Raw genomic sequence first — 15,326 nt, forward strand, 5'->3', positions numbered from 1 at the left:
AACACTCCTTAAATATTTTTTCAGCACTGAACAATGATTTGTGTTGGAGCATAATTCAGGATTTGTTTTTGCTCCCCAGTGAATGAAAGTGGTTGGTGGTTTCCACTGATCCAGCCTTCCCTGTGCTGTGTATGTTTAAGTGCATGATTCAGCTCTCACTTATGCTCAAGGCAGGGCTCTGAACCAGCTGATTGTATCAGCAAATTTCCCTGGGTGTGTTTCAGATGGCAGACCTGTCTAATCTCCAAAGCTTTCTCCTGTGGAAGTAATATTCTTCCCAATTTACATCACTGCAACTGAGAGGAAACTCAGGTTTTTGTTGAAGTTTTCTGCCTGGGTGCATCGGGCTGGAAGCTCTGTGTTTACTAAGTGGGTTGTATTCAAAAGGTACAGAGCCCAGAATAGAGCTGATGTGACTCATAGTGCAAACAAACAGCTGGAAAAAGTGAACAATACTCAAATCTTCTGGGCCTTCTAACTTGCTCAAGTGGTTTAGTAGGAATCTTAATTTAACAAATGCAAAAAACCTACTTGCCAGTTGCACAGCTAATGCTGGACTTCATGTCCTGGACTCTTGATCTGAGTTAGGCAGCTCGGTTGGAATTTTTTGGGTTTGTGGCTTTTCTGTTAAGATGTAGCTGCAGGGAATGCCATTAACTGTGCTGCTCCTCATACAGGGAGCTGAAATAGTTTATGGAGTCACCATGGCTGGGGGAGACAGAAACTGGCTCTACCATGCCAGTTTCTTCTTATCCCAAATAACCTTTGTTTACTGGCTTCTTCAAGGGATGGAAGGAAAGGGGTTGGGTTTAAATTTGTGTATATATGAGTTTAGAGCTGTCTGGAGACTGAAAACTGAGCTAATCTATCACTTTAGATATTTTTCAATGCCTGTCCCCTTGGTAACAAAGCTGAAGTCCTGCCAGAGATATTTTCAATGGTTTACTGAAGAATTATTGATATTCTATACTGGTTTGGCAGGGAAGCTGAATGAATAAACAAATATTTCCATTTTCAGGGCGTGCTGTCATCACTGTGGATCCTGTGCTGAACTTTCTCTGTGTTCAGCAGCATCATGTCCTGAATTTTGGATTGTCAGAACTCAAGTGGTCTTGTGCTGTTCGCTCTCACAAGCTTTGTAGATTCATCAGAGTTTTTATGGGGCAGCAGCAGACCAGAGAATAGAGAAATGGCTACATGGGTAGTCAGACAGTGTAGATTGTGTGCAAAGTGCACAAAGGGCTGAACCTGAAGCAAGCAAATAACTTTATTGGGGTTTTGTTTGATGATCTCTTCAGTGGTGCTTTTATAGGCCTGGGGAGTGCAGCCCTTGCTCTGGGCTGTTACTGTGGCAAGCACAACCTGTAGATTTCCTCTAACTGATCCTGCCAGGAGGATTATACCCCTTTGCCTCTTGCAAAACAAGGATTTAGGGTTTTCCTGTTGTTGCAGCAGAAATACAGAGGTAATTTACCTCTTCTGGCACTTGGTGTAGGAGGTCTGGAATGCTGTGAGATAAGGGAGGCTTTCTTTTTTGAGGAATATTGCTTTTTATTTGGAGCAGTTCATATTCTCCAGGCAATGTTTGACAAATAAATAAAAGGAAAGAGAGACTTAGTTGGGTGGAAATGCAAATGTGTGCCCCCAAGGTACAAAAGGGATTGGTGCATGAGGGGCATTTTTGCAGCATGACTGTAGTGTGGATACAGACTCTACTCAGATTTACTGTTCTCCTCGTATTTAAGAAACTCAGTCTGTATTTGCAACTTATTTTGATGCTCTGCAAGTGCCATCCATTAAAATCAAAAATACAGCCTTTGCCATGTAGAAAGGCAGGAATTGATCCAGCAGTGAGCAGCAGGTGGTTTGGATGCTCTGTGGTGAAGTGTTGTGTTGGCTGCTGCCCTTCCTGTGTGGGTTTTGTTTATGCAGCAGATTTAGACAAATTATCTGAACCCATCACGAGTCGACGCCGGAGCTGCAAATGAGCACAACCACATGGGGATGTGGGCTACCCTTGTGTCTGTCTCATTTAATTCAGCCAGGCTTTCCTGAGCAGCCCTGTGCAGGTAAGTCCTGACTGCATTTGTGGGTATATTCAGGTGTCAATTGCCACAAATTATTACGAATTAACCGGGCCTCACAAAAATTGTTGTGCTCGTTTTTCTCTTGTTAGTGGCCAGTTACTGAATGAAATAAAGATTTTTTCTTTCTTTCCCTGCTGTGAGTATTGGATCATATTATCTTGTAGAAAGTTACTTTAGTGACATGATTAAGCTTTAGATGGTGGTAGGTGTGAAGATGTGAGAGTGTATTTGATGTGAAGGAACCACACATTAATTATTCCCTGTAATGGCTTTTGCAGTGTGATGAGGCTGTAAGAGGTGTAAGAGATTCCAGGCTCAGTGTCCACAGGTTTTTCCTGAAGGGAACAGGACATTCCTCTCAGTATGGCTGTGCTGGGCAGTGCAGAGCTGGGCAGCTCCTTGGCAGAAATTCAGAGGAGAGTGAAGACAAATGGCCAAAGGGCTGCTGGTGTCAGTCTGGGAGGGCAGAGGTGACTGCGACAGATGAGAGGGAGGCACAGCTATAGGGATGAGCGAGCAGAGCAGAAATGAGGAATTTAGGGAGGGAGGCCGAGAGAGCAGTTTGTTACAAGCTGCAGGTTGGAAATAGGGGCAGTGGTTTGGGTTGGATACCAGGAGAGGCAGGAGCTGAGTCCGGGTCGGAGGCGGCGGAAGCTGCAGCAGCAGCTGGGGCTCCCAGCATGGCACTGGGAGGATCCATGGCAGGGTTGGGATTGCTGAGCTCAGGCACTGGGGCCTCTCTGCCTTTCCTGGCCTGCCCCTGAAGCAAACAGCTTCCAGCCTCAGGGAGCTCATTCATTGCACACTTCCCTGGAGCAGCAGCTCCAGGCTGCCATTGGGCTGTGGGCTAGACACAGACTTTGATCAGCAGTCACCTTTCCTGTTGGGTGCCCTGGCATTGCTCCTGCAGGCCAGACTCCATCCCAGGGCATTCCTGGGCTGGCCTGTCCTGCTTGTGTGACTGCACATCTGGAGACCATAATGAACTTGTTGTCTTCCAGTGGTTGCTCAAATCATTGGACTCATTTTCCCAAGTTCTTGTTTTCATCACTATGCAGCCAAGTGTCATTTAGCTGATCCATCTGCACTGAAATCCTGTATTCCAAGCCCTTTCCTTGTTTTCCTTTAACAACTTTCCTTTGCATAAGACATTGGCTGTGCATAGCACCCTTTCTGGGACCAAGCTGGACACTTTTATTAGCAGCAGCTTGAAAAGTGCCTGTTTTCCATGTCTCCATCAGGACACCCTTTTCAGTACAGCCCTGGCGATCTCAGCTGGCAAGTGCCCTCAGAACAATGTCCAGAGCAAACATTTCTGGGGCTTGATTTAACAATGCAACTCTTGCTGCCAGCAGTGATAACCCAAACCAGCTGTTGAGGTAGATTTACACCTATTCTCTCCAGGAATGGCTCAGATTAATTAATTTTATGAAAGAGCGCTGTAATATACAATTTATGCACTGTAGCCCTCTTTCAGTTTTTTGCCTGTATTTATATATTGCAGCTCATTGGCGATGTAAGCCTGGACTTACAAAATGCCAAATTAATTAGAAGACTAAATAAATGCTTTTCAAAAATATTGGGTCTACATATATCAGTGGATTACAATATCCTACAGTGGGATGTTAACAAAGAAGATTATCCTGCATCTTTGTGCCTTCAGTCTGTGAGGTTTGCCTAGGTGTGGGATTATACAGGTATTTAATTTAGCAATAAGAAGTCCAGAGTATTTTTCCATTTGGAAAGGACCTATCTCTTTCTAATGTTATGCAACCCAGTAATTTTGGTTTGGGTTTGCTGCAGCTGCCAAAGCCTTTCACAGCTGCCTTCCTTAGAGTCAAGGTTCCAACATGTTTTTCACTGAGACTTAGACCTCTGACACTCTGAACTTCCTTCACAGAGATCAGAAATACCAGCAGGACTAGCACATTGTTTTTATTGTCTGTTTCAGTTTGAGACTTTCCAGTGAGATTTTCAAAGGTACATTGCCAAGGTGACATTTCAGATTAAAATGCATCAGCTTGGACAAGAGAGCAGCAGAATGTTCTCGGGAAAGAGAGAAAGAAAATATCCTCATGGAGAGTGGAGAAAGCACAAAGCAGGGTCGGCTCTTTCCTTCGTGGAAGTTTTGTTGTGGAGTTTTATGGGTGGAGGGTTTGGCCCCTTATTTAAGGATCTTTTGAGAGATTCTGACCCTGGCAAGCTCAGCCTGTCAGGAATTCTCCCCTGGGTGTGTTGAGAGCAAAAGTGACCAGCAGCTCCACTGCACGCTGTGTGGTTCCTCTGTTCCTGATGGCCACAGGGAAAGGTTCCTGCTCACTGCAGACACTTGGGAAATGTGATAGATGAACTTGCTGCAGTGTGAGATAGTTGGAAGAATAATCTCTTTATTGGTGGCAGATTGTTGGGGTGCTACAATCAGCCCTGTTGTAATTCCTTTGGGCTGAGTAGGTTTGATGGCTCTTGTGTTCCTGTCACAGGGTGTTGCTACACCCTCAGAAATACTTGGTTGTGAAATTATTGAATTGCTGAATGAGCTTTTGTTCTGTCACCTACCAGCCTCTGAATGCTCTGTTGTGCTCTGGGAGCTGAGATCCATCAGTGCATCCCCAAACCCTCCCGAGTTGTCCCTGCCAGTGCCGTGTGTGGGGGCTCATTCAGGCGCACAGCACGGGCTGAACTCTGTTGCTCTGACAGCTTCAGGGAGCTGAGGGTGCATTCCCCCCAATCTCAGGCTGCTCCCCTGAATCCTCATCTTCCCAAATCTCTTTCCCTGCATCCCCTGCCAGCTGGAGCCGCCGTGCTGTTCCTCTGCGTCTCATCAACTTTCCAGCTCTCAGCTGACAAAACGTTGCCTCTGTTGCTGATCTCTCTGAATTTCTGCCTGTGCGGGGACGTTTGGCCCGTGTGACCCTGACTGCTGTGGGTAATGGATCGCACATTGTGCTGGGCTCGGGCTCGGGAGAGGCTGCGGGAGGCTCTGGGATTCCAGCAGGGTTGTTTGCACAAACGCGTTACGCCCCTGGGCTGCCGAGGGGGTGGGTGTGTTTGTCCCCGATAAAAGATTGGCTTCTGCCCCTCATCTTCCCCAGCAGCCAGAGGAGCAGGGTGCTGGGACTCCCCGCAGCTCTGCAGGAGAAGGGAGAAGCCCATTTGCTCCTAGAAATGGGCAGGAAGGACTTCAATTATCTTTTCCTCGCCGTTTTGTGCACAATGGCTCTGAAGCTGAACTGTGTCAGCTCCATGTCTGTGGCAGGGCTTGGATATGTTGTTACAGCAGCTCTTGTGCTTTCAGCTGTGGTAAGTGAGGAACATCACAATTAAACACTGAAAACTTCTGGTTCCAGATACTTACAGGAGTTCCTCTCCTTTAACTCTTTGTCAGTTTTTAGTGGGAATTTGGAGGGATTCAGGCAGACTGGAATCATGATGATAAAGTTCATTCCTTTCCATCTTTGATATCTGATTTCAGCTTAGGAACCACTTTGATACCTAACTTACTATTTTGCTTTCTAGCTTGTAACATCCTTTATTTCTGCCTTGAAAACTGAGCATATTTTACTTTTGTCCATCAGCTGCTGTGAACCATCTTCTTTGTCAAAGTACTGAATGCTTCTAATGTAATATTGTAATGTTTTCTTCCGTTACCTGATAGCTCTCAAAGGTGTGATGTGATCGATGGACAGACTTCATTGCCAGAAATGCTTTATTTCCTTTCAGAATTGCCAAAGTGAATTATTTTATAAGAAATTGTTCATTATGTTTATTTAAAAAAAAAAAGGGGATATTGCATAAGGATGGAAATAAACATATTAAACCAAAATTGCAGTGTCCTTAGGACAGGATGTTGTGTAAATTAATGTAATTCCTACAAGGGAGCAGTTAAGTAACAGGTCAGAACAGAAGAGCTTTAAGAAGCCTGTTAATTACCTAAATATTCAGTGATATTCACAGCATTTTCCATTTGGTTTTAGAAAACCTGTAAATCACGTTTGTGCAGAGTGTACAACATGTGGAGTTAAAAGGGGTTTCTTTCCCACAGCCTGGAATGACAAGCTTCACTTACGTGCCATACTAAAATGTTAAAAATTATTAAGAAAAATACAGAGATTAAAATCCAGAGAGAGAAACAATAGAGACTAGAAGAGGATAAGCCAGTAATAAACCAGGAAGTAGAGGTGATTGGAAGTGAAAATTAACAGTGATCAATGGGGAGGGATTCTTTCCACACACATCCTTATTTTTTCCCCCCTTCAAAACTCAGTGCATGAGAAAAAAGGAAACTTTCCACTTCTTGCCTGGCATTAGGAGATGAGAAGCAATTTAATTTAAAGACTTCCTTGTGTCCTGCCCACTGAACAGCCCCCTCTGTCTCGCCCCCAGCCTGTCAGCATGGTGGAACACGCCGAGTTTCTGAAGGCTGGGAAGGAGCCCGGCCTCCAGATCTGGAGGGTCGAGAAATTTGATTTGGTCCCAGTGCCAAAAAACCTGTATGGAGACTTCTTCACTGGGGATTCCTACCTGGTGCTGAACACCATCAAGCAGCGCAGCGGGAACCTCCAGTACGACCTGCACTTCTGGCTGGGTGAGTGCTGGGAGTGTCCCTGCAGAGCTGGGAGCCCAGAGTGACCCTGGGCCTCTCTGCTCCAGCCATGGCCAGGAAATGTTACCCAAGGAAAGAAAAAGCAGCACAGTGAGAATGCAGTTCTGGGGGTAAATAGCCCTACTCAGGTCAAGTATTTGTGGTCTCTGCAATAGAGAGTACAGCCACCTCTGATCCTAAACCCAGCTTTTTCTGGGCAATAGGACCGGTAAGTTCTGCAGAGGTTCACAGGGAAGACAAGATCTCAGGTGAAAAGTCTGGCTGAAATCCTTTCTGCCTGGAGGGAGGGAGGTCAGATGTGTTCCTCCTGATCAGGGAGTGGGATTTTTCCCTCTCCTAAGTGCCCTGTGCTGTCCTTGTCACAGAGTACCGTGCCAAGGCTTTCCCCACAGCCTGCAAACCCCAGGCTCTTTGACAATATCACAGTCAAATCTGCTTTCTCCTCGTGTGTTTGCAGAGTTGAATGCAGAGGCAGACCCTGCATCCCCTCCCTATGTCTCTCTCCATGTTTCAGGTGATGAAAGCTCTCAGGATGAGCGTGGGGCTGCTGCCATCTTCACGGTGCAGATGGATGAGCACCTGCAGGGGAGGGCTGTGCAGCACCGTGAGGTGCAGGGCCACGAGTCCCCCACCTTCCTGGGCTACTTCAAATCTGGCATCAAATACAAGGTGGGTGATGACTGACCCGAGTCTGCAAGAAATGGCATCCTGCCCAATTCCCAGGAGAGTGAGAATTGCCCTTTTTCCAGTTGCTTAAAACCCATTCTCAGCCAGATGTTTTCAATGAGTTGGAACTGAACAGGGTGGAGAACAGCAGATCCCAGTGGGAGAGATTTGGCTGAATTAATAATACACAAGGAAAGCCCCAGAAAGTTTTAGGAATCGAGGTTTTGTTTTTCTTCAAGAGGCAGAGGAAAGAACAGTCCCAAGGCACCTGGAATGAATTTAAGAAGCAGCAAAGTTAATGGGAAACGCCTACCCAGGAGATTTGATTTCTCCCCACTTGCATAACAGTTTGACCTTGCAGTCTCTGTGCTTAGCCCACCCTCCCAGCATGTGCAATGTTTTGGTAAAGGAGATGAACAGTAGTGGGAGTTACTCCTCCCTGCCATCACAATAAAGTGGGATAGAAGTGAAAACATGCAGTCAAGCAGTTGTGTCTGGTAGGAATCTAAAGGCACAAGGAGAGTGATAGCAGGTCACATGCTTGCAAAGTGCTGACATTTCCTCATGTCTGAGACTTTCCTGATCTTTCTGTTTTGTTTATTTCCCACTTGCTTGTTGTTACTTTCGTTCATTTAAAGTTAGTTGTGCTTTTTTTGAGAGTAACTGACATGAGTCCTGTTGCCTGCATTGATAAGTAATTCCCAGTTCTATCAGCAGAGAAAGTGAATCCTGAGCTTGGGATAATTTCTGGTTGGCAGGACATGTTATGCACATGGGAATGCACTCCTCCCCAGTCCTGGTGTGAATCCTTGCTCCTGTGTTTCCCCCCAGGCTGGTGGTGTGGCTTCTGGCTTCAGGCACGTGGTTCCCAACGAGGTCACTGTGCAGAGGCTGCTGCAGGTCAAAGGCAGGCGGACAGTCCGGGCCACGGAAGTCCCTGTGAGCTGGGACAGCTTCAACACAGGGGACTGCTTCATCCTGGACCTGGGCAGTGTGAGTACCACATCAAAGGCAGGGGTGGCAGAATTCAAGGGGCAGGAGGTGTCTGACCTTCACATGAGTTTTATTTTCCCCCACTCTGCTGAAGCCATCTCATTGCTGGTCATCCTGAAACTGACATTATTTAGCCCCAGCTGTGTCCTGTCTCACCTAGGGAGGTGCTGTCATGCTCTGACACGACTTTCTCCTTCCCCAGAACATCTTCCAGTGGTGTGGCTCCCAGAGCAACCGCCAGGAGCGGCTGAAGGCCACGGTGCTGGCCAAGGGGATCCGGGACAATGAGCGCAACGGCCGCGCCAAGGTCTACGTGTCAGAGGAGGGATCTGAGCGCGAGGAAATGCTCCAGGTTATTCCCTCTGTCCATTTGTCCCTGCTGGAGTGGCAAGTGGGGTGTGTGGAAGAAAGGTGGGGTGGGTGGTGTGTGTGGTATAAACACATAGCTCAGTGCAGAGCTGGTCCTCTGCCCTGCTGGGACAGAGGAGAGAGAATTTATGTGACTGATCTGGAATTCTCTTCCACTCATTCTCTTGACTGGAGCACCTGGGAAGGAAGATCCTCTTGGACTTATGGTAATGATTTCTCTCTCCCTCACAGGTTCTGGGACCAAAGCCCAGTTTGCCAGCAGGAGTTTCTGATGAGACCAAAACTGACACAGCCAACAGGAAGCTGGCTAAGCTGTACAAGGTAGTGAGGAGCCCTGACATAACTCTGGGGAGAGTGGAGTGATCTTTGTGAAATTGGATGGAGGTGCAATAGCAGAGAGGAGTTGAGCTGCTCTGGGTCCTACTCCTGCCTCACTCTGCTTCTTAACAAGTTTTAAGTATGAGCCTTGGTTGCTCACCCTGCATGTCCATGTACTTTCTGTTGGTTTGCTACCACTTGTGACTGTAGTGAGACAGCTGGGATTTGCAGGAATTTTTGAGAGAAAGGTGCAGTGTGAAACAAATAAGGGAAAGAGGGAGTTTCCCTCTGTGCCATCAGGCATTGTGTTAGGAAAGTGACAGGAAAGAACCAGAAACAGTGAGCCTGAGAAGGAGGACCTGCCCCTTTCTAACACTCAGATGAAGCCATGACTTGGAAGGTGCCATTTGCCATCAGCTGTGTGAGTGAAGAAGAGTGTCCAAGACTTTTTGGGAGGAATCTTCTCTAAGCAGCCTCTGGTATCCATGGAGTGAATATCTGCTAAGATGGTTTGTTATGTGGCACTTTATGCATCAGTCAGTAGAGGAACTCAGATTTTTAACCCCACTTCATACAGGGAGGCTCTTCCAATTACCCTTTAGTCCCTGTGTGCCATTGGCTTGCTTTAGAAGATATTTCCTTTGCACTGAGGATATTTCCCATTTGGGACCAATCTCTCCTTGGTCCCCGCAGTATGTACTTTGCTAGAAATAATTGAAATCTTCAGAGTAAGTGTTATGTTTTTGCCATATTGTTGCTGTGTCAGAGGTATCCTGTTTGAAAACAATAGTGCCTGCAGCAGCCAGTGCATTTAAATGGATTTCCCTTCCCCTCCCTGAGTTCTGAGCTATGGCCACGGAGGAGCAGGGAGCAGAGGGTGCCTTATGTGACCTCTGTGCTGTGTTGTCACAGGTCTCCAATGGGGCTGGAAACATGGCAGTGTCCCTGGTGGCAGATGAGAACCCCTTCTCCCAGGCAGCCCTGAATACAGATGACTGCTTCATCCTGGACCACGGCACAGATGGAAAGATCTTTGTTTGGAAAGGTACCTGAGAGAACCTGGGAGAAAAGAATGAATATCATAAATAGAAAGGCAGTTGGTCTGTCTCAGCCATCACAATAGGCATTAAAGAGATCAGCAATGCTCATTTGTTATTTGGCATCATTTGTCTGGCAGGTTGGGCCCTTCTACTTTAGCAGAAGGTACCTGGGACAGTTTCTTCTCTGAGTAAAAAATCCTGACCCCCTTTCTCTCTGTTTTCATTAAAGGCAAAGGTGCCAACTCTGAAGAGAAGAAGGCAGCACTGAAAACAGCCTCAGAGTTCATTGACAAGATGGGCTATCCCAAGCACACCCAGGTAAGGACCTGTAGCAGCCCCAAGCATTGGGGTCACTTTTCTGCCACATGGGCCAGGGACTGTGGAGCACGGATGGCTCAGGGCACATGTCCCTGTTGAGTGGCTCCTGTTGTGGGAGACCTCCTCTGTTTAGGGAGATTCTGCAGTGCTGCTCCTGGGCTGAAGCAGCATTTACCCCCCCCAGCACAGCTGGTAGTTAAAGTTTCTTCCTCTCAGATACTCTTTTACCTTTTCCATGACCTCTTCTAAGAGTGAAGAAGAGTAGAATAACCTGCTGTTCTTAGGGACGTGGTTCTAAAGGCTCATTCCTTTCAGATCCAAGTCCTCCCTGAGAGTGGTGAGACACCTTTGTTCAAGCAATTCTTCAAGAACTGGCGGGACAGGGACCAGACAGACGGGCTGGGGCAGCCTCACGTGTCTGGCCACGTTGCCAAGATAGAGCAGGTCCCTTTCGACGCAGCCACCCTGCACAGCTCCAAGGCCATGGCTGCCCAGCACGGCATGGAGGATGATGGCTCTGGCAAGAAACAGGTCAGTGGTGGCACAGTCCCTCTGGGAAGCTTTCTTTTCTTGGCTACTTGATGGCATTGCTGCAAGAGCAGCAAGACAAAAGGAGGCCAGAGAGCCATCAATGCTGAGGTCTTGAAAGCCCTGCAGAAAAGTGGGGTTGATTCTGACTCCAGGATTTTCCAGCACTGTGGAGATGGGTTTATTCCTCCTACTCCTGATTATTCTCCCTGTTGCCATCGCAGGTATGAATGTCTTGGAGCTCCTGGGTTCATGACTTTGAGCATAGAAGCAAGGGTGGAGTTGGGCTTGAACGGGCTGGGGGCTGTCCCGGAGGCCACAGCGGGCCCGGCCGAGGTTTGGCTGTTTAAAAACGCCCCGAAAGGCCCCCGAGCTCCGTTCGGGAGCCGCCGAAGCGGATGGGAATTGTCCCGTCAGGTCCCGGCAGAGGGCGCGGCAGCACCGCCGGCTCCGGGATGCGGAATTCGGGGATAACGCGGGCTGGCCATGGGCTCGCTCTGCAGCGCCTCTGCTCCTCTCCCGCCAGATCTGGAGAATTGAAGGCTCCGAGAAGGTGCCGGTGGACCCCGCCACGTACGGGCAGTTCTACGGCGGGGACAGCTACATCATCCTGTACGATTACCAGCACAACGGGAAGCGGGGACAGATCATTTACACCTGGTACGGGACTTACCCTGGGGCAAGTCAGGAAATGCTGGGCTGCGTGGGGCTGCGAGCCCACTCGGAAAATCAATCACTGCTGGTTCCCACTTCCAGAAGATCTTTGGGGGATAAAGTTTCTCCCTGGATAACGTTCCCTTGCAAACAAAACGATACCAGAGGTCTGGGATGTTTCATTTGAAGTGGAACAAAGGAGGGAATTACTGTGTAAACTTTTTTTTTTCAAATGTCGCCCCCCCCCCCCCCCCCCCCCCGTTTATTACTCTCTTCTTTGGACCAAGCTCTGTTTATCTAGGAAAGTGCTGCTTATCTAGGAAAGGTTCTTATCTCCCCCTGTACTCACTGTGCTACAATAGAGGATAAGGAGTTTCTCCTTTGTGCTGAAGGAAGTGCTGCAGAGATTCAGTAACAAAGGGTTCCCTTACCTCCTCTTGATCTCTGTAAGGTGTGTGTGTGGGGGGAAAAGCTGAGAATAAAGCTGGGATTTGGCCTTTTTCTCCAGGCAGGGCGCCGACTCCACACAGGATGAGATTGCAACCTCTGCATTCCTCACAGTACAGCTGGATGAGGAGCTGGGAGGGACCCCTGTTCAGGTAAAGAGACCCAGCAGAAACCAACCCCAACACTGGGGGAATAAAGAATACATATATATGTGTATATATTTATTAAACATCTGGCCCAGCTGGGTGCTCTGTGAATATTCCAGCTCAACAGAGGGTTGTAAAAGCCATTTCTGGTTAGTCTTCCACTCCTCAAAACTGACAGGAAGTTCCCTTTTTTTCAGAAACGAGTAGTGCAAGGGAAAGAGCCCCCTCACCTGATGAGCATGTTTGGTGGAAAGCCCTTGGTTGTTTACAAGGGTGGAACCTCGAGGGAAGGAGGCCAGACTGCACCTGCGGCAACGCGGCTGTTCCAGGTGCGCTCCAGCACCTCCGGAGCCACCAGAGCAGTGGAGGTACGTGGAGGGACAGTCAGCCTTGGTGTGGTGTGTACAGCCCATGATGGGAACGTGATCCACTGAAGAGTTCAGTTCCCTCCATGGAAGAGGAACTTGGGCCAGGACACGAGTTCAGAGCCCCACTGCTCTGAGAGAAAACAAACACAAACACTTCTGTGCAACGACAAAGGGGAGAGTAAATCCTGGTGAGGAGAGGGCAGTGGTTTATGGCTGCAGGAACTCCCGTTTCCAGCTTCAAGAGGCCTACTCTGTTGACACAGAGGGGTTGGTGTTAATAATTGATCAGTGTTGGCAGCAGGGACTGCTCTGCCATGGGCTCCCTGGTGAGCTCCTAAATCTCCTGCCATAACCACCAAGACTGGCACAATGACAGCCAGGCATTCCTGCTATAGGTCATGTGTACCTGTAATCACACACTGAATGAGTTATTTACTCTTCCCATGTGGAAAATCTAAATCATCTCTTGGATACAGGGAATACACAACACATCTGACAGCTTTACATGCTCATATGGAAAATCTTGTTTGCAGTTTATTCAGCTGTAGGTTCTGGTTTGATTTTGAAGTAACAGGCTCCCTGTAGAGGATGGTTACACCTGACACCCACAGTGTTCCTTCTTTTCAGCTGGATCCTACAGCCAGTCAGCTGAACTCCAATGATGCTTTTGTCCTGAAAACTCCCTCTGCTGCCTACCTGTGGGTTGGCCAAGGAGCCAGCAACGCTGAGAAATCAGGAGCACAGGAGCTGCTGAAGATACTGGGAGCTCGCCCAGTACAGGTTGCTGAGGGCAAAGAGCCAGGTGAGGGGGTCACAATGTAGTCTGAGATCATTTCTGTATAGCTGCACATCCTCAGCAATTATTGCATGGGTATTCTGTCTCCCAGAACAAGATGTGGACATGGGCAAGAGGGGCTTCTCGGGGTATTTTCATTGTTTAACAGTGCTCTCATGTATGTCTGCAGGCCATTGGGACTTTCTGACCTAGAAGAATGCTTTAAGTCCTGCCCAAACCATAACCCTGGTGTGGGTTCCATGAACAGGAGAAGCATCAGTCTCTCTTTCTGTTTTCCAGACAACTTCTGGGCAGCCTTGGGTGGCAAAGCTCCGTACCGCACCTCGCCTCGCCTCAAGGACAAGAAGATGGACACTCACCCCCCGCGCCTCTTCGCGTGCTCCAACAAGAGCGGGCGCTTCACCGTGAGTGTCTGGGGGATTCATTCAGCACCACCTGACAGGGCTGGGAGAAGTTCAGGCCCAGCTGCTCTGAGCCCCCCACCAGCTTACACCTGATCTTTGTGTGGTCTGTCCTGTACAGATAAGGTAAATGAAGCCTGTGTTCATCTTAACCCTGTTTTTTCAGATTGAAGAAGTTCCTGGAGATCTGACTCAGGATGACCTTGCCACAGATGATGTGATGCTCCTGGACACATGGGATCAGGTATGTCACATTTATGGGGGACAAGAGGAGCAAAGAATAGGCATAGATTGGCTCTAGATTGAAACCTGAACCACAACAGCCAGAGGTGCTGTTGTATTACAGATTTGGCACACATCAGCCACAAGGCAACTCAGAGCTGAATTTTGATGTTTTATGGAAAAATGTTCAAACATCTGCTACTTTCCCCTGATGTTAAGCTAGTGTAGAATTTGTTCAAGAATCTACAATTCATGTAAATAAAATGCAGGCAAAAAACTTCCCATTATTGACTAACAGAACTTTGGTCATGTTGGTCGACAACCCAGGCACACCAACATGAGGATTTTCTGGTTTGTGTCATGCTCTGTTCACTGAGGCTTCATCTAAATTATCCCTTCATAAAGAGAATGATTGATACTGAAGTAATTAATATTTTTATCTTTAGGTCTTTGTATGGATTGGGAAAGATGCCCAAGAAGAAGAAAAGACTGAGGCACTGAAGTCTGGTAATGTCACATTTTCCTCTCCGAACTATCCCTTTCTCATTTTCCCACTGTGTGATCATGACTCAGGCAATTTATATTCTGACAGGCATAGATAAAACCATAGGGTACAAACTTTCAGCGGGTATTTTTGTTCAAATGGCCAATGTGAAGCTGCCTCTCTGGCAGCCATTTAGCCCCAGCTGAGCTGCTGCTCTGCAGGGCTGGTGCTCAGTGAGCTCCCTCCCTGTGTCCCCAGCCAAGCGCTACATTGACACAGACCCCTCCACGCGGGACAAGAGGACCCCAGTGACCATCGTCAAGCAGGGCTTTGAGCCTCCCACCTTCTCTGGCTGGTTCCTGGGCTGGGACGATGACTACTGGGCTGTGGATCCCCTGCAGAGAGCAATGGCAGATGTGGATGTGTGAGCAATGTTTGAAACAGAGCAAGTTCAGTGCCTTCAATGCCTTCAAGAGCTCCTTCCTCCTGCAGGATGTATGTTAACGAGGGAATGATGTTAATAGCCAATTAGCTGTGCAATAATTTCCGAAAACAATCATGACCAGTCATTGACCCTACTCCTTGCTTTGATTATATTTAATACAATAAAGCTTGTATGAAATATGGGAAGAACAGAAATGGTGGGGTTTGTTACAAAGAAGAAAATATTAAAGAGCAGCTGTAGATCCCATGTTTGAACACATCTTAGAAACCAAAATCTTCTTTGTGCCATCTTTTGCACGTGGGCTTTTTAGTAAAATGTTACAGAAATTATTTTGAGAAGTTTTGGACTGCTTTGCTTTCCCCTCCTCAGAATTATATGCATTTGAGACCCTGGTAAACAGTATTCTACTCTTTCAGAAACTCACTCATTAGTAAACAGCAT

General features: G+C 47.7%; 1 protein-coding gene across 1 annotated transcript; it reads left to right on the forward strand.

Moving 5' to 3' along the window:
• The first annotated feature begins 5,164 nt into the window (after positions 1–5,164).
• On the forward strand, positions 5,165–15,214 carry GSN (gelsolin). The gene is made up of 17 exons (XM_084219891.1): positions 5,165–5,387; positions 6,471–6,672; positions 7,205–7,359; positions 8,188–8,349; positions 8,552–8,701; positions 8,950–9,039; positions 9,949–10,081; positions 10,306–10,394; positions 10,710–10,925; positions 11,449–11,582; positions 12,085–12,175; positions 12,367–12,537; positions 13,165–13,339; positions 13,613–13,737; positions 13,901–13,978; positions 14,403–14,463; positions 14,699–15,214. The coding sequence occupies exons 1-17, from the start codon at positions 5,253–5,255 to the stop codon at positions 14,866–14,868; spliced, it is 2,337 nt and encodes a 778-aa protein (XP_084076017.1). The 5' UTR covers positions 5,165–5,252; the 3' UTR covers positions 14,869–15,214.
• Positions 15,215–15,326: the final 112 nt, after the last annotated feature.

Source organism: Fringilla coelebs (genome assembly GCF_963513975.1).
Source record: "Fringilla coelebs genome assembly, chromosome: 21".
NCBI classification, from domain to species: Eukaryota; Metazoa; Chordata; class Aves; order Passeriformes; family Fringillidae; genus Fringilla; species Fringilla coelebs.